The following is a 25,734-nucleotide window of genomic DNA, read 5'->3' on the forward strand; positions in this document are numbered from 1 at the left end:
TGAGAACGGCGAAAAATGCGGGTTTTTTTGGAACAGCAATAGTGTCTGGCTTCGTTTTATGCATGCTAGATATGAACGTCTTAGAAGATAAAGACCCTATAGCCTCACACTAACCGGCCTTCCTATTCTATTTTAGTTAGAATATATTTTCCTTTTAGTGGTAGTATTTGAGGAATGGACATTCTTGAGGCGTACCTCTAATGGAAATTCTCAGAAAACATTATGAATTAGTACAATTAAATCGATTAATATCACCGATATACTTGGATCTTTTACAAAATATAAACAAGGCTGTAACACGGATATTATTAAAATTCTATCAATTTATTAATTTTTATATGGAAATCGATTAATTGTGTTGGAGACTTTTTGTCTGACTAGCTAGCTATGAACAGTGTCCCCCATTTTTATTATTCATTCAGGAACATCTATGCCTCATCGTTGATCCCTATATTGAACATTAAGTTGAAAAAGATTTTTATTACTTAACGTATTGTTTACGATTGAACAGTACAAACTATTGGACTCTTACGAAATTTTTATTTTATTACAAAACTGTGTCTCGTTGTGAGAAAGCAATATATCTAAAGTAGGGCCCGGTCACTGTATATGGGCCTAACGTACAAATATCACCATTATAGTACATAAAACACATTATCCATAGTTTTCATAAAAAGTGTGTGTATTTCTCTGTTCTTTTGGTGTTCTTATGGATAAATCTGAGGTTCTATTGGAAACACACAGGTCCGACCTCGAACTGAAGTTGGCCATTTGCTTTGGAAAGTGCAATATCTCGTAACGGAAGCAGTTCTAGTTTTTGTAAGTTCTGTACGTTGCGTTGTCCAGTCTGAAACAATACATCAAAACAAAATTTTAATTGATAAACTATTTGAGATATAACGCGCGCGCTGATTGGTTGCCTGCCATGTTGATTTTTTATAAAAGCAATATATAACGCTGCTTATGTCTCTGTACTGTGATATACACCCTGGGATCTGTACTACGCCTGTGTTACCTTGCATCGGGTATGTTCATTTGGCATTTCCTTGTTATTAGTACCAAGAAGTTGGATATCTTGAATACAGTCGTGCGTGACCTTTTGTGCAGCTGTGGCGCTCAGAAGTCTCAAGAATTTCATCTGCACGGTGTTGGCTTCATATGAAAACTGAAAAATGAAATACAAACCTTTGAACTATGAAACTGCAAGCAAGATAAAAATAAAATGCTTTGCTGGTGTTAGGTAAATTTTTCCTATGGTATAAAAACAAGCTTGGACACAATTCAAAATGGTCTTGTACCTTGAATCCATCTTTGACGGTAGAAAACAATGTGTTGGAGTTAACGTTAGAATTCCAGCGAACCTAGAGAAAATATAAATGGAATACAAAAAAATATGAGAGAATTCTATAGAAAGTAAACTTTGAATAAGCGTGTAAAAAAACCTGCCGACTACAGAACCAACCAAAAAGATAATATTATAAACTAATAATCAATTATTTATTATTAAAGGAATTTATATTTATTTGTTGAAGATTTACCAAGCGGTTGATAGGTTTGACACAAGTCTGTCCTCCAGCAGTAAAGTTACAGAAGGCACGGAATGCATCTGCGGTTACCCCTTGGTTAGGATCCAACCAGTAGGTACCTGAAAATATACAACACCATAGAGCAGTTTTCGTATCACTGTGAAGAGATCACGGCACGTGACGCGGCAAGGCATACGAAAGCCCAATCACATTGCCCGAGAATTTACTCTCCACCCAATCAAATGCTTGGAACAAGGCACGAACACGGCGCGGACACGGTCACGCCAAGGTCACGTCACAGCCAGACCAATCACATTGCGAGAGAAAAAACCTTTAATCGAAATTCTAGAAAACATCACGTCACGGCAAGGCACGCATACAGTACTGAGCTTTTCAAGGTCATGCACAAAGGTTTCAAAGTGAGGCTACATGCATAATGTTCATTGATTCGTGAAGAGGAAAAAGGAGGGATTTTATTTACCACGTTGCCTCGTACTGAAACCGTTGTGCGTGACAAGCAAAGCATATCTTGGAAGTGGGCTATTGGTGAGAGTTTTTGGGTGCCTTCTTAGGATCTAGCGTTGCATACTGCGAGCTGCCTGGTGAATTTCTCCCATCTTTCAGTCCAAACAATGATGGGTATTGTTGGGAACGACTGCACAAAGCATTGGAAAAGGTACATTTTGATCTTACCGTCAGGAAGCTGTGAGTTGGTTTTCATCAGTTCTCTGCATGTTCTGGCAGGGCTGTCTCTTGCACCAGAGGGACGTACGATCTTCTGGAAGGCCTGGCTGGTTTCAACGATGGCGTCGATAACCACTTCATTAAATTTGATTGCCTTAAAACAACCAACAATCATCACTACGAGTATCAGTATACAATATGCTACTTGGTCAGACTAATCCAAGAATACGTACAAGACGTTTTAGCTAATGCAATCCCCTTCTTGGAAAAACATGGGTTCCAAAGTAAAGGGGACTTTTAGCCAGTTCTTATGGCGTTATTTGCCTCCTGGGGCATAACAACACCTACCTCATCTTCGATCGATCGCTTCTGTCTTCCATTTCCTCTGGCACCTTCACCACCTGATCTTCTGGACTGGAAAGCAAAATCCCACAGTTACTCAAAATGAATAAACAGATATGTAAAAAATCGTGGCTCAAAGTAGAAGATAACGAAATTCGATCCTCTCACTTACCCCGAACAGACTATCACTCTGTAAAAGTGAAAAGAACGTATGTTAGTAAAATATAGGAGTCTGGTAATGAGTCCTTTCCCCTGATGGAATTGTGGGAATGCGAATAAAGTACGCGGGGACAAAACCTCATGTGAAGTCCCAATAGACCTCTTTACTTTGGGCGTAATATTTTCCCATTTCAGACCACGTGTCATTCTCTCGACAATAAGATTCTTAGAGTTGAATCCATATTATTGTGTCTTCTCATGCGCAACCGTTAAACAAAGAAATTCTATTCTAGGAAATGTTGCTTAGTCTGTAATGGGTAAACATTACGCCCAAAATAAAAGGGTTTATTTGCGAAGGGTTTAAGACAATATGTTTGTGTCAAGGATCTATTTACGAAGGGTTTAAGATAAGATGTTTGTGTCAAGGATCTGTACTTACTGTTGGTCCTGGTGGCCCAGGAGCGCCTGGATCACCCTGTCAAACCAAACACAGAAAAAAAAACATTAAAATAAATAAATTACAATGTGTTACATTGATACATCCTGTAGACTGCTGTCAGATACTTTGAACGCTTTGTTAAATGGTGGTTCTCGCATTACCTATTAAGTACTACTTGCTTTGCCAAAAGAAAGGGAAAAACAAAGAAATATTGAGATTTGTATACTCACGATTCGTCCACGTCTTCCCTGGAAAGCGAAAAAATCGTTACAGTTAGAAAAAATGAAGAAAGGTTGGACAACATGTATCAGTGGACTTGCGCATTATAAGGGTGTTACCAGGGGATGGAAGGCGCCAGTGAAAATTGCAGGGGGTGTCGTTGAGGTTACGGGTATGGAAGATGGGGTAAAAGTTTCCTGACGCGATGTTTTTGTTATAATCAAATATATGATGTTATAATTAAAACATCTTTCGCGCACTAAAAACGACTCAATTGGTGGAGACTGGTTTCATTTACTTATGAAAATCTTCGGAGTTTTTTTTTTTTTTTTTTGTAACCTTCCAGATTTCTTTTCCCATGTCTTAATTTACAATTGAAAAAACATAAACGACTATAAAATGCGAGTTAGGAACGTACCTTCAAGCCAGCGCCACCCTGTTAAAAAAATATCAAAATAATAAAGAAAGAAATCAGTTAAAATAACAGCAAGATAAACCGAAATAAATCAGAAGGTCGATGAAAATTAAGTTAGTATTCTTACCCTTGCTCCCTTATCACCCTGAAAAGATAAGTACAAAAAAAAAAACATTCATTAATAGTCAGTCACTTTCATGGAATAGCCCTTTGACAGTTCCCTGCGCCATCTTGAAAGGTAGCCGTGCCTTTGAATCGAAGCGAGGACGGCGGTGAACTTGCAATAATAGAGACCTTTTTTTAACGCCTTGCACAATTATTCACATGTCTCTATCATTGCAAGCTTACCGTTCGTCCTGCATCGATGCAAAGGCACAGCTACTTTTCAGGATGGCGCTGGGAACTGTGAAGGGGATTATTACTTAACAGAAATATTGTTTCAATATCTAAGCTTACTATTCATTCTCGTACACAGAGCCCCTCGGAGCGACTATGGAGGAGCTCTGGGTACAACTATGCTTACGAGACTAATTGAAGCCTTGATCTGCGCGCGCATCAAGTGCGCATCATCATTGCCGCTGACTAGACTCAGTCTCCAACCATAAATATCAGTATCTTTTATATTTACTTGGTTTTAGTCGCATAAATAGTACGTAATAATAAAAGAAAACAGTTGAATTAGAGTCTTTCATTACGCTTTCTATCTTTTCACGGGCCTTAAAATTGCTCTATATTTTTTGACTGTTAACTACAGATACACAAGACAAAAACTGTGTATGTAGTAAGACTACCATGTGACAAAACACCAAGAACACATGTAAAGATTAGGATTTTATTAAATAAAATAAATATAAAGAAAGGATACACAGTTTTACTTACAACACCTCCGTATTTTCCCTGTAGAAAAAAAAACCCGCATCAGACAAAATTTAAATAAGCATTAATAATTTATCAGATATGCAAATAAGCAAAAAAATGTAATAGTCACGTGATATGGTTGGATGTGACGTCACGTACCGGTGGTCCTTGATCTCCGTGAACGCCTGGGGGACCAGGCTCTCCCTTGAATCCCTGAGAAAAAACAAAACATGCATCATTGTCAACATCATAACATCATCATCATAACCATCATTCATCATCATCATCATCATGCATCATTATCATCAGATACATTATTATACTTTGCTTAATCATTATCATTATCATGCATCATCATCATTATCATTATCATCATCAAGACACTTCGCTTAATCATTATCATGTTAAAAATCGACTTTATTATCATCGTAAAAACCTTCAATTTTACCCAATTACATATACGTACCTTTGGACCTTTAGGTCCTCGGCTACCACGCAAACCTTCTTCTCCGGCATCTCCCTGTCAAATGAAAATGAGTCACAAGAAAAACATGAATACAAAACGTTTTACATTCAAGATTGTAGCCTCGGTAGAACATGCGCAGCATAACCAACCGCTGACCTAAGTCAACGCGTTGCTCATATCTAACTATATTTGAAATAGCTTATCTATATTGGAATTACTTGAATTCCCTTAGCGATCCCATGATGCTTTGAGGCAAATCCTGGAAATATGCTGCGAGGCTTATAGTCGTATAGTACGTCATTTATGGTACAAACATGTGGATCACTGAATAAATTTATTATACGTCGTTCCTAGCTTTCGGTCGATAATAAGAAAATATTGGTATAAATGCTAGTACGTTCACTACTTAACAACATTATAATCGAATCTACAGTACTATTTGTCCATGGGCCAGACCCTCCTAGATTTACCTCTCAGAGAGACCAGCTGATAATGACACAGATTTGAAGTTTGGCCTAGGTTGTTTCAAAATCTACTGATCCTTTTGAGGTTTTGTGCAATTTTGAAAATTTTATTAGTGAAGGCGTCGGTAACGTGGTATATTATCGTTACAACGTGTCTCTGTATGTTCTCACCTTTAAGCCAATAGGTCCACGAGGTCCAATTTGACCCATATTACCTCGGTAGCCCTGGAATATGGAAGAAATTTCATTAAAATCTTGCCCAAATTTCTCTAAATAAAGAAGCATATTTGAGCGTGAAATTCATACCTTGATTCCTCTCACTCCAAGTTCGCCTGACATTCCCTTAATACCCTGCTCTCCCTAAAAACATAATCAGCAGAAAACATTACACCTCGGCGCATCAGACACCGAGCCCTTTTATATCAAGTTAAAGTGACCCCCCTATTCTTGTGGTGCATGTTACGTCATAGCCACCATGTTGGTTGACAATAGCAAAGCATTCCTCATTAGCTTCTCAATTATTCATCGTTATTTATATCCCGAGGGATTTTGAGTCATGTAGTTGCGCCCCAAGAGTTAGGACTCTTGTTTAAACTCCTGTCCCTTAGCTAAAGGATCACCCTGCCTTCAAATCACGGAGGTACTGACTTATATACACAATGATGTTTAAAATCAGATGAAGACTCACAGATTTCCCGGTTACACCTCTGTCACCATCTATTCCCTGATCGCCACCTTGACCCTGAAATAAACAATCGCGAAAATTAGAAAACCGATTTAAAATATACACTACAACAGAACGGTTACGTTGACGTGACGCGACTGTGACGGTGATGTGTCCTGGCGTAACGCGTGCCTCCATTTTGTGTAGAATATTCACGTGTTCCAGTGAAGATCCATGAAATTTCAAAGTGGTTTGTATTGTTGAAGGTGTGCATTCTTTACTTTACTGTTGGTATTTGTGAATATTTAGACACTGACACGAGGCTAAGCTTGAGTAAATGAGTCTGTAATCAAGGAACACAGAGGTATTTTGGAACTCGATCTATACCATGTCTCTTCTGTTGTTACCATTGAGCCAGAGTAATGTTCAGGGCCGCGTAGGTTGGAGAAAAACCATCAGTGGGTTATGCTGCTTTAATCTTGCTTATTGCTCCTTACCTTCGCTCCAGTTCTTCCTGATCTTCCTTTAGCTCCCTGTCTTCCGGCAGCGCCCTGACAAATTAATGACCATTATATCAACTCTCTATTCGGAAAAAAATATTATAGCCCACGTAAAGACCCCTTGCAGCACATCGGAATGCAGCTCAATTTGGAGGACATAACAATGGGTATCCCATTCTCAAGAGATTGAAATTCATTTGTTTTGTCGCATGAATGTGGTCCATTACCAGTCATTGGAATGACTGGAAATAATAAGTATTACATATTTTAATCTCTTTTTTTCCGGTCCGGTATCCTAAAAAAGTGCATTCTGATTGGCTGTTTGAGCGGGCGGTATTTTGTCAGTATCTGCACGCGCGCGCGGTCCGGTATCCTTTGCCGCTAAACAACAAAACAAAACGATTACAAAAATAAGTAGAAAAAGTACGGGAAAAAAATAAATGAGTTATTTACCGTCCTATAGTCGGTCCGGATAGGGAAAACTGTGCCCTCTGTCTTGATAACGTATATTCAAGACCTCGTGCACAGTTTTTCCCTATCCAGACCTCCTGGCCGGTAAATAACATATATATATCTTACAATAATGCCGATGGGTCCAGCACCTCCACGCATTCCTCTCTCTCCGATGTCACCCTGTAAAAATAACGGATGGGAAAATAAATGGGAAAATAAAAAATGAAAATGATCACAAAAAGAATAAATGAGAAAATAGATGAGAAAATAGAGTATACATGGGAAAGAAATATGAAAATGGACCAATCGAACCACATACCTTATCTCCCTTTCCTCCGTTGATTCCAACTCCACCTCGAGGTCCTTGTAGTCCCTGTATGTATTACATAAATGAGTCTTTATGATTGGTTTTCTAATCAATCACGTGGTCTATTGTTGGTTTAGTCACGTGATTACCTGCAAGCCAGGGGTTCCGGTGCTACCACGCTTACCCTTGGGTCCTCTTGGTCCCTATGATGGAAATACACACTATAAATATCGTACCAAGATAAGTATTAATCGTGCATTATATTCATTATACCATCATGAATTATAGGGTCAATTACCTACCCGACCACCGGGTGGACCAGGGGGTCCGTCACGTCCATCACCTCCGTTGTCTCCCTGTTCAAATTATAAGTCAATTCATTATTGAAGTAATTCTTAAAAAAGCCAGATAAGTAGTTAACAAATGTAACCTGATAAATTGATAATACGAGGAGAGATATCTATAATTTGCAATGGCACCATCCACTATAAATAGACATCCAAATAAACAAATATTTATCTAATATTTATCATCAAAAACCATCCTGTGATTTTTCAGCTTTCTTCTCTTTCGTCTCCCTCTTATCGTCACTTTCTCTCAAGTCTCCCTTTCTCTCCTCTCTTATATCTTTTCCTTCGCCCTTCTCTTCCTAATCCCGGATATACGACCAAAAAAAAAAAAAAAAAAAAAAAAAGAAATTCTACTTCACCCTTTCTCCGGGTTCTCCGCGTGGACCGGCTGCTCCTTGTGGTCCAGGGAAGCCCTGATATAATGAAATACGTCTTATTAGTTAAGGTCTGTCAAACACGAAATTAGTCAAGCTGGAATTGATTTAAAAAAACAGATTTGTTAGCCAAAGAATTCTGGGTATTTACTTACGGATTGACCTCTGCTTCCAGCGATGCCTTGCGGGCCGGGTTTACCTACAGGGCCCTGCGGAAACACATTTATAGAGCGTTTTCACGTGACGTCACAGCGGCCATTATGGGGTACCGAAACAATACATTTTCTATCCTTCGGGAATTGAACTCTATTTTTATGCAAATACTGTACAGAAAGTTTCTATTGTTTATGGCTACCTTCTCACGTGAGTAAAAAAACGCTCTATAGTAAGAATAGTGACGTAAGTTTGAATCCAAGATTGCGCCTTCAGCTAGCACAGGAAGCCCAAAAGTTCGATATCATACCAAAGATTTGATTTACGCGCAGTGAAAGAAGATGCTGAAGCATATTACTCGGGCTACTTGTGAATGGAAAATTTGAATTTCCAGACTGTGCCCCCTCTCCCCTCCCCCTTTGCAAAACGTTTCAGAATATCTTTGCGAGTTGTGACACAGGTAACCCAAGTAACAGCCATTTGAAGAGTACACCTTACTTGTTGTCCAGGTTGGCCTTTAGCACCATCTTTACCCGGAGCACCATCTGGTCCCTAAAAAAGTAGAAAAAATATAAGATTGAAAGATGAAAGTCAATGAGGTTGATGACGCATGATGTCACGTGACTGAAACCATTAGATCACGTGACACTCACGATGTACTTACGGGAGCTCCATTTTGTCCACTTTCACCATCAGGTCCTGATTGGCCTGTGGATCCCTGTTGATAAAATACCAAAAAAGTTCATTACTTTATACACCTTGACCATCAAATACGTGTTAACAATACATTACTATATAGTACTTATGTTACCTTGGCTCCATCTTTGCCATCAGGACCCTTTTCTCCCTTCCCACCACGAGGACCCTGGAAAAAGAAGCGCAGCGTAAATATAGACGTGTAAATAAATTATATTATAGCACCATAAATAATATTATAGCACCATGGAAAATGAAGTACTGCCTACGAATACCTTTGATCCTGGGCCTCCAATGCTTCCCCGTTCTCCCTGACTACCGGGTGCTCCCTGTAAGTAAACAACACAACAACGAACCAAATCAACAACTATATAAATACATAGAATAGACTAGACCTAATCCAATGTTTTCCCATTTCAGAACACGTGTCATTCCCTTGAGTTTCATTTCTTTGTTTAACGGTTGAGAAGATACATGAATATTGATACAACTCAAACAAAGAATAACACGTGGTATGAAAGGGGAAAATATTACACCCAAGTTCATATAAAGTTTGACTTATGATCTGTTATCGCGCCATTTCCATGACGATTCGTGGTAGTCATGGAAACCATACTTACCGCAGAACCTTGTGGGCCACGATCACCTTTGTTGCCAATTGGTCCGACGTCACCCTAAGAAAATCCGTAAGAAGGCGTGTGAAATACACTGAACCAACAAGTATGAAAGAGTATGCAGTAACTATAATCACGCAGCCATCCCATACCCTAAGGATGAAATATTCCTATGTACACCCATACTTGTCCATGTGCTGAAATGTGTGTAAACCTCCCATACCCTAAGGATGAAATATTCCTATGTACACCCATACTTGTCCATGTGCTGAAATGTGTGCAATCCTTCTATACCCTAAGGATGAAATATTCCTATGTACACCCATACTTGTCCATGTGCTGAAATGTGTGTAAACCTCCCATACCCTAAGGATGAAATATTCCTATGTACACCCATACTTGTCCATGTGCTGAAATATGTTTTAAAGTAAAGTGTATAAGAACCTGTTCTCCTTGGGGACCAGGAAGTCCTCCAGGTCCTGTGGGTCCCATATCTCCCTATGGAAAAACACATTCATATGTTTTAAAAAACGGTAAATACGCAAAGACGTGTGTGCCATGTTTGATGATAATAATCTAAAGAAATAAACAACTTTAATTTGAGTTCCTCCAAAATGGCGGCTTCATCATAGAAGACTGTGCTCTCAGATTAATGACCTAAGTAGACTTACCCTATCCCCAGATGGTCCCATCTTTCCTCTTGCTCCTCTTGCTCCTGCTTCTCCCTGAAAACCCCCCAAAAAATAAAAAATAAAACTTCAAATTGTTCAATATGTTGAAAAATATATACATTAAAGAGCTCTTCGGATGTTTCTGTAGTCAACACAACAAAAGGCGCGGGCAAGTTTTCTTGTTAGAGGCGCCGAGAACCTCATACGCAGCGTAAAAGTTTCAAGCCTACCACACCCCTCCCTATCTATTCATATAATAATAATGAATACTTACGGCACCTCCTATGGGTCCGGGGGGACCAGGTTGACCAGGTTGGCCGGCACTGCCCTAGTGAAGGACAAATATAATTGAAGTATTACGATTTGGTACATCGATGTATTGAAAACTATGAATAGAATATTACTATATTAGAGACTTACTCTCTGTCCTCTTGGTCCATCACGTCCAGCAACTCCAGCTAGACCAGGCTCACCCTAAAATAAAAAAGAATGAATAGATAAATAAACGAACGAACAAATGAACAAACGAACGAACGAACGAACGAACGAACGAATGTATGAATGAATGCATGAATGAATGAGTGAATGAATTTAATGGATTAAAGCATGAAAATAACCCTGTGAGGTATAGTGGTCACATAACCAGGTACTGACCCGACAAACTGCTCGTTATTATTTTCAAAACAACACTACATGAAGATACATGTAAAAAATACATACGCTTTCGCCCTTGGGCCCTTGAGCTCCTACAGGACCAGCATTACCATTATTACCCTAGAAGAATATGAAAATGAATGTTATATAAATTATTTATAAATCATCAATAAATCGCTAAAAATAATCATGACTTACATCAGGCCCAGTAGCACCTGGATTGCCATTAGGTCCTTGTTCTCCATCAGGACCCTTAAAAAAATCAATGAATTAATAAAATATTAATAAATATTAATCAACTTTGAGCATACAAGGCAAAATGAGACTGTCAATTCAAAGTACATTGAACCATAGATCTTTGCAAGCGCACAAGGCTTGACTTGAGTCCTTACCATGTCTCCCTTGGCACCATTTGCTCCAGGTGGTCCAACGGCTCCTTCAGGGCCCTAGTGGGACATCAATGCACTTTATTAGATAGGTCTATTTACTACCAAATCTAATGGTTATTTACAGAACGTACCTGGGGACCACCAGGACCGCTTTTTCCTCGGGGTCCGGCTGGTCCTTCTGGACCCTGAAAACAAAAAGAAGAATGTAATTTTTGCTTCAGCAAAAAAATAATTCTACCCTAACAGCAAATATGGCCCGAACAGAATAGCAGAAGGACAGAAGTGTAGCACTGAAAAAGCTTCCCTAATCAAACTCCGTGATTGGATGATTTGCGTTTTTGTGTCTTTTTGATTCAAAGCGAAGCCATTTCACGTTACGTCATTGCCCGACTACTGGTCAGCGGTGTAAATTAGTTACCATTTCACCGCTTTTGCCAGCAGCTCCAGGAATCCCGCGGAGGCCTTGAGGACCCTGGAAAATAACAGGATGTTTTATAAATCAAGTTAAACAAATTATAACCAGAAAAGGTTCCAAAATAAAGGGCATACCGCCGCTCCTGGATTGCCTCTTGTACCGTCCTCGCCCGGTGCTCCCTGGGAAATAATAATTATAATAATTAATACATTATTGATTTATATAAATCCGATATTCAACAATGTTAATGAACAATCAATCCGCTGAATGGCATATCGGCTACAAGACAGGTTAAGGCTTGTCAACTAGCTAATGCTCGAGTATAGAATTGAACAAACCTAGTGTTGTCCCATTTCAGACCACGTGTCATTCCCTTCAGTATCATTACTTTGTTTACCCTTAACGCTTTCTAATATGGATACAACTCAAACAAAGAATCTTGATGAGATGGCAGGTGGTCTGAAATGGGAAAACATTACGCCCAAGCTAAAAAGGACTCTTATATGTGACGCCATATAGCCGCAATATCCATGGACTTGATCAAAAGATTTGGTCTTGATTTCTTTCGTTATGTCATCCAACATGGCGGCCATGTCTTTTGTCCTTGTGCATGTGACTTCATAGACGCCATGTTGGTTGACTTGATCAAAAGATTTTATCTTGATTTCTTGACATCACCTACATCAAATACAATAAAAATAATACTAAAGAAAGAAAGGAATCCCACTTACGTCTACTCCATTCTCACCATTCCTGCCAGGCGTTCCAAGCGGTCCCTACATGATGGAACACAAGACATGTGTTATCGGTCTATTCTAGCTACTCTAGAATGTTGAGGAATCAATTCATGGTTAACATTCCTGAAAATTACCTGGCTACCATCAGGACCGCGATCTCCTTTCTCTCCAGGTTCTCCTTTACCGCCCTACAACATGGACAAACAATGTAGTAAGAGATGACAAGTTCTCTTAGAACTTTACAGTCAAGTGCAAAAGAATGGTGGACTTACTTGCTTTCCAATGACACCTTTATCTCCTGCTGCTCCGGCATTTCCTTTGGGTCCCTGAAAGATATTTGCGAAATTATATTGATGCTACACAGTGGAGCAGGGAAGGGGATGCTTCTATTGCATTTCATATTTTGAGGGGAGGGGGGGAATACATATTCTGATTTTGTGGTCAGCAGTAATAAAGGAAGTGATTAATTGTATGACATACCTGAGGACCTTGTGGTCCTGGTAGGCCTTCAGGTCCAGTAACTCCAGCTTCGCCCTAGAAAATATGAAATTGACAGTTAGAGTTTAGAATTGAAGATGATGATGATGTCAATGATGGTGATGTCAATGATGGTGGTGGTGGTGGTAGCTTCTGCGGCGGTGGTGGTACTGGTGGTGGTGGGTGGCGGTAGCGGTGGTGTTGTGTGGTGGTAGCTTCTGCGGTGATAGTGGTACTGTTGGTGGTGGTGGTGTTGCTAGCGGTGGTGGTGTGGTGGTAGCTTCTGCGGTAGTGGTGGTGGTGGTAATGATGATGATAAAAATAATTTTTTAACTTTGAAAGCTTAGAATACTCGATTTCTTGTTGCGTACGTTCGATTGGGAATTTCAGTTAAGTAATCTCCATCCGTAATTTTGAATTTTGAATACTAGTGCTAGTGTTTTCGTGATATTTACCGTTTGTCCGGCAACACCATCAGGGCCAGGTGCGCCTTGAGATCCTGGAGCTCCCTGGAGTAAACAAAACAGAAAGGTTAGAATAAATACCAGAAAAGACAGGAGAAAGATGACGAGGAACCGGAATTACGTACCCTTGGTCCTTGTGTACCGGCTGCTCCTGGTGGCCCTTTAAATCCATCCGGACCCTGACCATATCAAGTACAGAATAATAATCACATGAATTTATTAATAAATAGAGGGACGCTCAACCAAAAGGAGGAAGAAGAAGAAAAAGAAGAAAATCCAATCACAACTTACCGCTCCTCCGATAGTGCCAGGTTGACCAGGGTTGCCAGGGTAACCCTAAAAAATACCGCAGAAAAATCTGTCACTACGATGTATGATATACTCACACACACTGGTATACTGGGGGGGGAGGGGTGGTGGTGTTAAAGATACCCATTGTCCTCTCCCTCTTCCAAATAGAGAAAAAACACAATGATGATTTGTTGGGTTTACTCATAGTTAATCATCTATTGACTATGGTTTACTACTGAAGAGTGATGTTTCCTTTCTACAAAATGGAAAACTATTACTACCCCCACTCCCCCTACCATTGAGCAATATCTTCTCCATCGTGGCACGCTTGTTGAATCATCGTAGAAAAAGCTAATACCCAGGTAATCTTTTGTGGCTGTTCGGGCAAGAGGTCTTTTGAACTGCTGTACATAGGAACATGTATTATTGATAACGCATGCGCATGCCTTACCGGTGGTCCTGGTCGTCCGGGAGAGCCTGGTTTTCCCTTCGCTCCACGAACTCCCTTCAAATTAAAGAAAACAAATCAAGAGTTTTCGACGAATCGTGTTTCGTTGCGTGCCAACTGTAGAGCCTGGTAACGAATACTCCTCTTATGGAATTGTGGGTTATAAACGTAAACACGTTCTTACATAGCTGTTATTAAGTAAAGCCTGCGGTCAAACATTCCTCTCTCTTAAAATCATGAAAGCAAGCCTATGGGTCAAATCCATACTCACCAATCTCGTACCCAGAGCCCACGTTCCTCTTGGTCAGTACCGAGAAACGCACCAGTACCACTTCTCGGTGCTGACCAAGAAGAACGTGGGCTCTGGGTACGATCTGGAATTGTCACTTATTTCACGTGACTCTTTCAAATAACAAACCGCTGACAAGTGTATCTGCAATTCGGACCCAGAATTCCACGCGAGTTTAACTTGTTACCAGTTTTCCCGTTAGCTTTCAACTGAAATATGTTTGAAAAGCGAATAGGTCAAGATAGATTACCCGTGGCCCAGCAACACCTCCCTGACCATCAATACCAGTTGGACCAGGATCTCCACGGGCTCCTCTCGAACCTCGTCTTCCTCGACCACCACGGTTACCCTAGCAACGTATTCAAACAAACAAAACATAAGACTTATTTATAACATCAGCTCTGGGGCGTGTGTTTTTTCTCGAAGAAATGAAGATTTTCTCATCATTTGATGTCTTATTCACCTTATCTCCTTTGCCTCCATTAGCACCAGGATATCCAGGAGAGCCTTGAACGCCCTGCGTAAAAATAATTAATTCATAAATACTGTATTGGGTATTGACTAGAAGTGTGACACAGATGTTGCGTTACATATACGTGACACATACCTTGGGTCCGGTAGCACCAACAGGTCCAACTGGTCCAAGTCTTCCTTCCTCACCCTGTTAAACAATAGTTGGCTTTAAACAAGAATTGAAGTAAATTGCAAGCCTTGACACGGCATTCTATAGCTACTTACAGGAGCACCGGCCACGCCTGGTACACCAACTTCACCACTAGCGCCATCAGGGGCCTGAAAGGAGAAAATGCAGAACACAACGTTTTGTTCAATAACTGGTGATAGTGTGGTTAGTTTGTTGGTCGGTAGATTACTCGGCTGCATGGTCGATCGGTCGGTTTAACGTTGATTAATTAAATGATTGATGGATTTTACTACTTTTTTGTTTCAACCACGTTTTTTTTATTTTCATATTCCTGCTCCGAGCTTTCGGGTTACAAACCCATCGTCAGGGAAAAACGATTGATGGATTGTTTGTCAGGTGGGTAGATGGGTTGGTTAGACGGTTGATTGGTTGGCTCTCTGTTCGTCGATCGGTCGGTTGATTGGTTGGTTGGTTGATTGTTTGTCGCATTGTTAGGTGGGTCGGTCGATCAGTCGGTTAGCTGGTCGGTTGCGGCTGAATGGTTCTATAACTACCTCTTTCATTAATCTTCATACCTTGTCTCCTTTGGGTCCACGATTCCCTTTCGTGCCTTTGATTCCACTGGGACCCTGACACCAAACATAAAATAAAAATATATTCCATGATAAATCCCGTCCCCTCCCCCCGTTCAAAATGACAAACAGACCTTCCCCTCAACTGTGCGTAAGCTTACCTTGTCTCCCTTTCGTCCGTTTCGTCCTCCTCTTCCCTCATTACCCTACAAACAACATTATCATAATCAGACATTTGAATATTGTCTAGTAAATAAGTACTCCATACCTTTGGTCCTAAGCCTCCGCTGATTCCGATGCCTCCCATTGGTCCTTGTGATCCCTACAACAGGGGAAAAACAAGGAAAGTGAAATAAAAGCACGTTAGCATTGAAAATACAGTTAGCATTGAAACAAAAGTATGTAATCTTGGCCGTACTTTAGTAATGTCAGAGGTGAATCCAGGTGAATCCATTTTTATATATATGTATAATATTCGTTATACTAGCAGTAAGACTCACCGGACTACCCTTCTCTCCTGCAACGCCATCAGCTCCTGCAGCACCCTATCAAACCAAAGTAGCGTATCAATCTCTCACACCGTTACACCCTGACATGACTAGATCAAACTACAGATACGTCGTAATAAATTACATGTCACATAACTTACAGGGGCGCCACGATCTCCGCTTGGACCGGGAGGGCCTGGGTTGCCAACGTCTCCCTAAAAAAACAACAACCAAAATACTTCAAAATCAAGTCCATCAAAGGTATTTTGTAACGAGTTTATGAGATCTTTTACGCTAGAGACTGGTGACTAGTCACGTGATCACTTACAGTTGGTCCAGAGGGTCCAGGAGAACCATCAGCACCAGCTTCGCCCTAAAAAGTATCATAGTACATATGCATATTAATAAGTATATAACAATCCCTTAAAATTGTGCGCTATTTGGGTCCTACTAGTATAGGAGCCGGGTTTGTTGGATTTGTACAAATACAATGAAATATTGACTCGCCAGGAAGTCCAAGAGCCCACGGTCTTATGGTCAGTCATTTTCCTAAGTGCTGGCAAATGAGGGAGACAAATTAAGAACTGCGCGCGAAATTTGAAGCAAAACCTTCTGTGCTTCCTGAATGCTAACTACATACCAAACTAAGATAATTACTTACACGAGCACCAAGAGAACCAGGGATGCCTTGAGGACCAGGAACTCCAACGCTTCCCTGAAACCAAATACACGTGAAATTTTCAATATTTTTTATCAGGAACGAATATCAATAATTATTTAACAATAATGACTCACCTTGGGTCCAGGGGGCCCTTGAACACCGCGCAATCCCGTTGAGCCCTGCAATAAAAAAGGACACTTTTCTAAGCAATAGAAGTGAAGCCAAAATATCCTCTTGACATATATCTCTACGGCAAGCAGCAGCGATAGAACCGTGGAAGTTGATGTCGATCCTTCTAGGGCCTCACCATGATCAAGAGTTAAATGGGGGGCCGAAAATTTTGGGATTTTCTGATTGATAAATAAAAGGTGACCACTTTTATAAAACTACGGTGCTGCCTAATTCACATTGGGCTGTACTCAGAATACCACGGCAGTAATTTTCATCTCACCTTGATTCCTGGTGATCCCGCGGGTCCGGGGAGACCACGTGGTCCTTGTACGCCCTGAAAAACAAGTTAAATGTTATATTGTCTTATTAGTGTCAACGATTTTTTTGAGCGCTTTCGTGGTCCGACCCTCCGACCCCCGAACCTCTACCCTCCGACCCTGTGACCCTCTACCCTCCGACCCCCGAACCTCTACCCTCCGACCCTGTGACCCTCTACCCTCCGATCACCGACTCTCTACCCTGCAATCCTGTGACCCTCCGGACATCCAAACCTAAGACCATCCGACTCTCCTACCCACAACCAATCTGACATCCGACTCTCCCACCCTCCGACTCTCCGACCCTCCGACCTAAAACATCACCTTTGTGGAGGACATCTGGCTTCTCCATCAAAAGCATACCACATTCTGTTTGTTTTGTCGTTTTTGTTGCTTCCCCCTCTTATCGTTATTTTTTCCCCGAATAAGATTTATGATTTTAAAATTTTGTTGAATTGATCTATTTTCAAACTTACCTGTTCTCCAGGTTTTCCTGATTTTCCAACAGCTCCTTGACCTCCCTATCATGTAAAACAACAAACCAACAGAACTAAAGCTTGAAACTGAAAAACATTAACTTGTCATGCGCACAGTCCTAACTTCATTTCCCTTCCAAAAAATTAATCTAGCTTGGGCGTATGTTTTCTCATTTCAAACCATGTTTCATTCCCTTTAGTAAGGTTTCTTTGTTTACCGGTAACATTAATGTGAACAAAAAAAAAAAGAATGTTTTTCGAATGAGATATGAAATGGAAAGATAAATGGGAAAACACCACCCTTAAACTACATCGATTAATATTCGTCTCTGAAATGTGACATGTGCATTTTGGGCGGTAATAAAAGATTGTTTTATATAAGGCTAATATAAATATGAATTAATATTAGTTAATATTACCTTTTCTCCAGTGATGCCTCGTCTGCCCTTCTGACCTTGCCTACCAGGCCTGCCCTACAAATGTATAATGGTAAGAATCAAAGTCACGACAGAAGTGTCACGGCTGTCATGCAACGAAGCGTCACGGCTCGCGAAGTCAAGCAATGGCTAAGTTAGCCGTCACGGTAAAAGCCTTTACTTAGAAAGTGTCACGCTTTTGCCATGAACAAGACTTGTTCTACACAGTTCTGACTCACCCTTGGGCCTTTTGTTCCTGGCATGCCAAATCGTCCTTGCACTCCGCGATCACCCTGAAGTAATGACAAAGAGAAATCAGCTGATTGATTATCACCATAGAAACAGGAAATGACGTAATCTACCATGGACCTACCTTTTCGCCGTTTTTACCAGGAAGACCTGGACGACCAGGTAATCCTTCGCTGCCCTGTAAAATAATAAATGCCGTAAATATCTAGTATAAAACTTATACCCACCCCTCCCCCCATCATTTTTCTCTGGGAGAGAGGGTAAGTGTCCATTGTCGCCCACAACAGGTATCTAAAACAATTAAAGTAACGAAATTAAAGTAATGAAATGTATTTCTGTCAAGAACGGTAAGTAAGTAGTAAGAAAATATCAATTCCTTTTATTTCATCATACCAAGTTGCACGTGCACACGAGTTTTTCACGGATCACACACTTCACGTGCAAATGCTTTCTGTGCTGTGATATTTTTCTGTAAATATTATTTTCGTTTTCGACAGAAAAGGTCGAGTAATAATGTCTCCAAAAAGAGAAAAACACAACGCCATGGAAAAGAGAAGAAGGAGAATCATAAGAGACCATTTCGATGGCTTGAAAGATTCAATTCAAAACCAGAAAGATGGAAACGAATGTCAACCAAAGCTTTCACGTTCACAAACACTGCAAAAGGCTAAACTTCGAATACAAGAATTGAAGCTGTCCATAACAAAAACAAAAGATAGTTTGGGAAAGATTCGTGCAGAGAACAGAGTGCTAGAGGATACTTTACAGTTTTATCAAAGGAATAACGAATTGTGTGACTACAGGAACGACAGCATAGAGTTTAATTCAATAACGAGCGAAGAAGAGATGTACGCGGCAAGTTTGGTTGACTTCTGGGACAAGGATACTACGAGTGATAAAGATGAGCGTGTTGTTGTGATGGAAGATGACGAATGACCTCTCCATCGTCAATAGTGAACGAGAACTAAAGGACGCTTCACGAACAAAGAGAATTACAATGATTCTACAGTGCTTTTGAAATCGTTAATATCGTCAGTAGAAATTCCTAGAGCCTATAAAGACACTTGATGGAAGTTTTCTTGCTGTTTGTAAATATTATTCTTAAACTATTAATCGTTCTGGTTGCTCGTATGATTTTCAGTGATATATTCTACTGAAAATATGGTTCTCTAGCTGTGTGGCTAAATTTCGATACTAGTCGCTCCGTAATAGCGAGACGTTCCTTCTCAGTGAAAACAAGGGTGGACGTAAACAAATACTTGGTATTCAAACAAATAAAGCTAGACACGATACTCACATCTTTGCCTGGTCGACCTGGATCTCCTGGTGGACCTGGGGGGCCTGGAGGACCCTGTACAAATAACGCATAATATTAACAATATTTACACTGAACAGAGTCTTACAAGATGTAATTAAAATTAATAGTCAAAACAACTGGGATTTTTAGCACTTTACAATGGGATTGATACACTGGGAAGAAAATTCTTTTTTAACCCGCAGAAATTTATTTGGTGACACATTTATTTGCGCTCCGGTTTAACTTTGGTACAAACATACTCATCATGCCTTATATATTGTTGTTTGTACCCAAGCTAGAACACAATGCATCTTGATTCTTTAACTTAGAAAGGCATTGGGGGTGGGAGGGGGGGGGGTATGGGTGAATACTCCAGGTATTCATGGTTAGCCACGATGTTGTGCGAAATATTCATGTGCTCCAAAGTCCGTGGAATTCAAAGTGTTTGTATTGTTGAAGTTGTCCATTCTTTACTTTACCGTTGGTATTTGTGAATATTTAGACACCGATTCGAGGCTAACGATGAGTAAATGAGCCTGTCATCAAGGAACACAGCGGTAATTTAGAAAAAGGTCTATCACTGGTGTTCTAGACATCATCGGTTCCTAACCTACCGTTTCGCCTCTGTTTCCTTTCAAGCCTTGTTCTCCGTGCTCACCATCTAAACCCTTAAAAAATTGCAAACAAAAAATTAAAAACACGCTTGCAAATACAAATACACTAAAAGATATGTTGTTCTTTATAGAGTTCTATGGGTCTTAGCAAATCTAGGGTTAGTTCCATGGGACCCCCTTTCATGAGATTTTGTGAAGCTAATTGCTTACTATCGATCACGTGACTTTTTGGAATTGACAGGGGGCAAACAAGCGGTTGACTGAGGAGCAACTGGCGTGTGTTAAGTCTCCAAGGTTCTACAAGTCATTAAAAAAGCAGCTATTACCGGAAGTGACGTCTGTTGATAGCAATCTATAGGACCAGACTCCCTTGCACACTTTCTTTTGTTCAGTTAATTAGCACCAATTATCTTACTATTCTCATGAATCCAACATCATCATCAAACATGGCTGACGTCACGTGATTGTCTGATGTAAAAGAAAACTTACCGGCTCTCCAGGAGTGCCTGGGGCACCTCGCCTTCCCGAGGGACCTACACGGCCGACATGACGGAGGCCTGATCTCTATTAAAACAAAATCATTGCAACATTACTAAAAAATGTATTTATTATAACTGAATAGAAGGGAATAATACTTACGATTTGTCGTTGCATGGAATTCCAGATCTGAAGGATCTGTTCCAGTTCTTCCTGGGTCAACACTGTACCTGGTGGGGCCTGTTGATGAGTAGCAACATTATAATTACCAATATCCATGATGAAGTGCTAGTTTTTTGTTTTTATTCACTCGTAGTAGAAGTTATTGTTGTAGCAATAATAATTATTATGGATTATTAACTCACACCAATGAGTGTTATACCAGGGGGTCCATCTTTTCCAGGCACACCAATGGTACCAGGAGCACCTGCGTTACCACGGTTACCCTGAAAGAATTGAACAAGTAACAAACTTAGAACCATAGCAACACCAACCGAAAAAGTTATATATAATAGTTTTCATACCGCACGCCCAATGTCTCCACCAGGCCCTTGAACGCCTCTCTCACCCTGGAAAAAGCAAAAATCATGTGCTTAATAGTAACAAATCAACCAAGTTCTATTTTTCAACAGCTATTTGATAATTTTTATCTCATATTTTCATTGTTTTTTTTCTTACAGCTTGTCCACGTAAACCTGGTCTTCCTCGGAGGCCTGGTCGCCCATTCGAACCAACACCGGGAAGGGTCTGGAAACAAGAAAACAAATTTCATGTTACAAAACTGGATCACATATAGTATACACAAAAAAAAAAAACAGAGATAAGATTTACTATCAAGAAAGGACCAACAATTATGAGACCATGAGAAAAACAAAAAATTATCTACTTACCGCATTACAAAATATACCAGCCGGACAGTCGCAGTTGCAGCCTGGTTTACAGTAGCATGTGTTTCTTGAAGGTGCTTGCCTCCTGCAAAAGAAAAAAACATATATAACGCTCTTACGTTGTGACAGCTTTTCGTGTTGGACCCGAGAGTTGCTTTTACAGTATCATATACACGCGTTATCCTATTTGTCATGGATTGAGTCACATGAACCTCAGTGACTGTCACGTGATTCTCACTTTTACTATCACATGACCAAGAAACCAGTGTTTGTCACGCAATTCCGTTCGCCAAGGGTTGAGTTACATGCCCTCAGTGACTATCTCGTAATTCTCACTTGACGTATCACATGACCCGTCACGTGATTTCTACTTGACCTATCATACGACCTGTTAATTTAATGGCACAGTACGTACCTTTGCCTACTTGATCGCTCTATCGATTTGTCTAATTTAAGCTAAAAGACAAAAAATAATAATTAAAATGAATAAAATTTCAAGAAATTCAAATAAATTCTTTTAAAAAGTCACGTGTTATACAACTGGCATTCACGTGTCGGGTCACGTTACCTTTAACAGCTCGAGGTCGTCCCCCGAAGGTGCCGCTGGAAAAAGACATCACAACCAGTTAGGGCGATACTGATCAATGTCACTTAGGTAATCGCGTGACTGAGCGTTTGCGTGACAGAAACAAACAAATTTCTATTTGATGACGTCATTAAAATTATATCACATACTTTACGACGTCATGGCTTTCTTTGTTTTCACGTCATTGTAGCTATTTTGGTCCACCGATCAAAAAGATAGCTCGTTAGTTACTATTTTTAGGAACAAGCGGAAGAGTGGGAAAGCGAATTTTCTTGAGTTCGCTTGCAATTTAAAACGAGTTGCTATAACATTTTCTCTGTTTAATAACTAAATTGGTTCTGCAGTGCTCCAATTAATCTAGCTTATTTGTGTATTTGCTTTCCATCATAGACTTTATGGATAGCAAACTAATAAGTTTCACTCGGCATACCGTTTTTCAGAAATGAATTTCACTAATAAAACACTACCAAGTTCGAACCAAGTTATGGTTTGTCTTATGAAAGGAAGAACGAGATAAATAAAGCTGGGAGATAATTTCTTTCCTTTGGTACTTAAATATATCAGTGATGGGTGATGAGAGGGAGGTCAAACTAATGGTATCATATTGAATACTTAAATGGGTTATTGGCTTGCGAATATTTGCATCTGATGGATGTGGATATCATATATACGTGAAACACTTCGTAACAACGCAATTCTTAGATTTCGCAGCAATCTTGAATCAAGAGTTAGAGAGGAGAACATTTTATAATATCGTCTTTAGCTGCAAGTTACTGATGCAACTGATAATGTTACAGTGCGACATTTTTCTCTGGTAATGCCATTTTCAAATGTTGAGTTTAGTTACAAGTCACTGAGGCAACGGATAATCCTACAATTTTCTCTGCAATTTTTGAAAATGTTCTGCAAATCGTTTTTTGTTGTAAGTTACTGTCGCTGCTGTTGATGTGGCATGATACAAGCTGCAGTTGCGTTACTAGAAGATGCAAAAGAATTTGCAGCCTGCATTGCCATATGCATTACCAGCCCGCTGTGGTTACCAGGTTCATTTTTCCATTGAAGAATGAAAAACATTACTAACCAGGTCTCTGCCTGGCCAAAACACAATGATGTCATTTTCTAACTTTAAACATTAAATCCTAGCAGCACACGAGTGCCAAAGTGTGACAACCTTAGCATAAAAGCGTCGATACATTTGGTAAACAATTGCTTTAGGCGTTCTCCTCATATTGCAACACAGCATAACAATATTATTCTTATGATTTTAACCTAGGTATACAACAAAATGGACCGCAAATTCGGTCCAAAAATCCTTACGACATGTAATTACAGCCTGCTCTTTCTTAATAATAAATAATATAATAATAAATAAACATTAACATAGCGCCATTTCCGTGAGCTCAATGGCGCTTTGCACTTTCTTGCATGCCAGTAGCATCATTTGCAACCACCCTTTCAAAGGAAAATCAATTCTTCTTTTAACTTAATACGAAGTTTGTCTTTTATGGGATAAAAACGGTGACAAAGGTCAGGTGATAGATATCTTTCAAGTCTGAGATCTTGGTGTAACATAACCATGAGACGCCATATTACACAAATCAATACAAGGGACTCGAGTCATCCATTAAAATGCTAGAACTACAAACTAAAATTACGATCATAAACGCAAACAAAACTGTTCTGGGAGTCTTTAGTCTTAAAATTTTGAGGCGACCAAGAAAGAATTGAAATCAAAGCAACGATTATTATTTAACTTGTGCATAGTGATTATGAATAAAGAGTATGGAATTACATACTATAAAAGTTAGCCGACACTAAGCAAAGCATTTGAACCAGAGAGCTTCATAAAGAAGGCTTTTATGAACCAGTAAAGCTATTTCTCTCGTCATATTCAATGGACTGAAGAAATCCTTGCCAAAAAATTGCAAACGTATACGAAACAATATTGTATTTTTTGGAAGGACTTTCCTTCAGAACATTTTCCACACATAGTCATTAATGAACAATCAACGCTGAAATCCCTAAATCACTATACTAGTGCTGAAACTGTTAAAAGCAAGTATGAAAGCCGAAGACATCAATTGCAGTCGCAGAGGCATAAATTGCTAGGTTTAAAGATACTAAAGGCCATTGAAATTCCCCGCTTTAGTATAGCATGTTTATGCTAGAAAAATATGTTCCTAATTGAGTAAGCCAGACATTTAATAGACTCAGAAATGTCTTATTTCGTTATTCTCGTTAAAAATAATGAAAAAAAAAAAACAATTAGGGATGCGAGATAGACTATATTAAGTAGTGTATATAACAACACATTTTTGCTGGAAGGATGAGTAAATATCAGGAAAACAGAGCGAGCTAAACAGACGTCTATTGTCTCGATAGCGATTGCTTCCAGTGACCGATCAAGAGACCCTGAGCTCTTCTAATCAACAGACAACGACCCATTATCACAAAACCTGACAATGCTATTTACCAGAATATTTTCCCAAGTTCTTAATAATGCAAAGAATAAATTCCAAATGCTACTTACCGTGAACTAAGATGCATATAGCGCATAATAAAGCTACGACAACCAGAATCGGTGGTCTCGAAGTCACCATGTTTCTAGTCCAAAGCTGCACACTCCCAACTGAAAGTAATTATCAGTAGTTGCGCGTGCTTTCAGACCACAATCCAGTTCAAAAGCCTATCAGTAGCAGCCGTACAGAACAGGGCTTGCTAGGCTACTGAACTCACTGATTCAATCCAAACGGTTAGGAGTGGACTAGAATCAATGGTCGGCCTTACTTAGGAATGTTCCAAGAATCGCGTGGCTCCTTGCAACCCCCTTGCATATTTGTGTAGAGCATTTATTAAGGCGTATCAAGTGTTACTGATTAAATAACCCTTTCTCTTCAGGACAACAAAAGGCGCTTAGACACTATTGCGACGTCTACATAGCAATCGACCTCTAGTAACCAGGCCCCCTGCTGAAATTCCAGCCTAACGCAATCGTGACCTCCATGTCCATTAAATACCGATACAAACCAGATATGCCACTTGCGTGACGTTGGTACCAGACGCTGAATATACCAGTAAAAACCTGTGCAAGGCGTTTGGTCGCTTAGCTCCAGGGAATCGTGGGAAGAGTACGCTGGGATGCGATTCGACCACCGTGTCACCGTTTGGATTCAAAGAGCAGAAAAGAGCGTTTCCTCTCATCATGAAATTAATCAATTCAGATTGTCAATAGTTTTTAGTTAAAAAATAATAAATTGATGTTGAAGTTTAATAGAATTCCTTGCTAAATTTCTCAACTGATATACGTTCATACAGCTACAACTATATCGGCACTGACGATTCTGGTGCCCGTAGCCTGATAA

The 25,734-nt window shown here is 39.9% G+C and overlaps 1 protein-coding gene across 1 annotated transcript; it reads right to left on the minus strand.

Moving 5' to 3' along the window:
- Window positions 1-520: 520 nt before the first annotated feature.
- LOC116294868 (uncharacterized) lies at window positions 521-25,231 on the minus strand. The gene is made up of 75 exons (XM_031702547.2): window positions 24,903-25,231; window positions 22,355-22,389; window positions 22,202-22,242; window positions 21,790-21,871; window positions 21,578-21,646; window positions 21,424-21,468; window positions 21,265-21,345; window positions 21,062-21,139; window positions 20,912-20,986; window positions 20,423-20,476; window positions 19,809-19,862; window positions 18,636-18,689; window positions 18,502-18,555; window positions 18,266-18,319; window positions 17,847-17,891; window positions 17,334-17,387; window positions 17,017-17,061; window positions 16,883-16,936; window positions 16,550-16,594; window positions 16,383-16,436; window positions 16,234-16,278; window positions 16,002-16,055; window positions 15,895-15,939; window positions 15,737-15,790; window positions 15,257-15,310; window positions 15,126-15,179; window positions 14,982-15,035; window positions 14,769-14,867; window positions 14,233-14,286; window positions 13,782-13,826; window positions 13,616-13,669; window positions 13,482-13,535; window positions 13,030-13,083; window positions 12,822-12,875; window positions 12,684-12,737; window positions 12,544-12,588; window positions 11,947-11,991; window positions 11,816-11,869; window positions 11,529-11,582; window positions 11,401-11,454; window positions 11,207-11,260; window positions 11,075-11,128; window positions 10,775-10,828; window positions 10,629-10,682; window positions 10,355-10,408; window positions 10,128-10,181; window positions 9,690-9,743; window positions 9,345-9,398; window positions 9,185-9,238; window positions 9,038-9,091; window positions 8,872-8,925; window positions 8,376-8,429; window positions 8,206-8,259; window positions 7,799-7,852; window positions 7,646-7,699; window positions 7,509-7,562; window positions 7,316-7,369; window positions 6,734-6,787; window positions 6,261-6,314; window positions 5,879-5,932; window positions 5,744-5,797; window positions 5,109-5,162; window positions 4,802-4,855; window positions 4,664-4,681; window positions 3,912-3,929; window positions 3,788-3,805; window positions 3,381-3,398; window positions 3,151-3,186; window positions 2,725-2,742; window positions 2,559-2,624; window positions 2,220-2,364; window positions 1,539-1,645; window positions 1,299-1,361; window positions 1,016-1,165; window positions 521-847 (listed from the first exon to the last, which is right to left on the minus strand). Exons 1-75 carry the CDS (start codon window positions 24,970-24,972, stop codon window positions 728-730), a joined length of 4,242 nt encoding a protein of 1,413 aa, XP_031558407.1. The 5' UTR covers window positions 24,973-25,231; the 3' UTR covers window positions 521-727.
- Between the last annotated feature and the right edge of the window lie 503 nt (window positions 25,232-25,734).

This window comes from Actinia tenebrosa, unplaced genomic scaffold (genome assembly GCF_029948245.1).
Source record: "Actinia tenebrosa isolate PJP-AT-01 unplaced genomic scaffold, QUT_ActTen_1.0 PGA_scaffold9__36_contigs__length_13948895, whole genome shotgun sequence".
Lineage (NCBI taxonomy): Eukaryota > Metazoa > Cnidaria > Anthozoa > Actiniaria > Actiniidae > Actinia > Actinia tenebrosa.

What these genes read in the sequence shown, in the direction of transcription:
- LOC116294868 (XM_031702547.2), bottom strand. Translation starts at nt 24,972, where the DNA reads ATGGTGACTTCGAGACCACCGATTCTGGTTGTCGTAGCTTTATTATGC. An exon ending in CAGGAAAACCTGGAGAACAG is followed by an intron (nt 17,388 to 17,846) that starts GTAAGTTTGAAA and finishes CTTGTTTTTCAG; the next exon opens with GGCGTACAAGGACCACGTGG. An exon ending in GAGGACCTAAAGGTCCAAAG is followed by an intron (nt 4,856 to 5,108) that starts GTACGTATATGT and finishes GTTTTTTCTCAG; the next exon opens with GGATTCAAGGGAGAGCCTGG.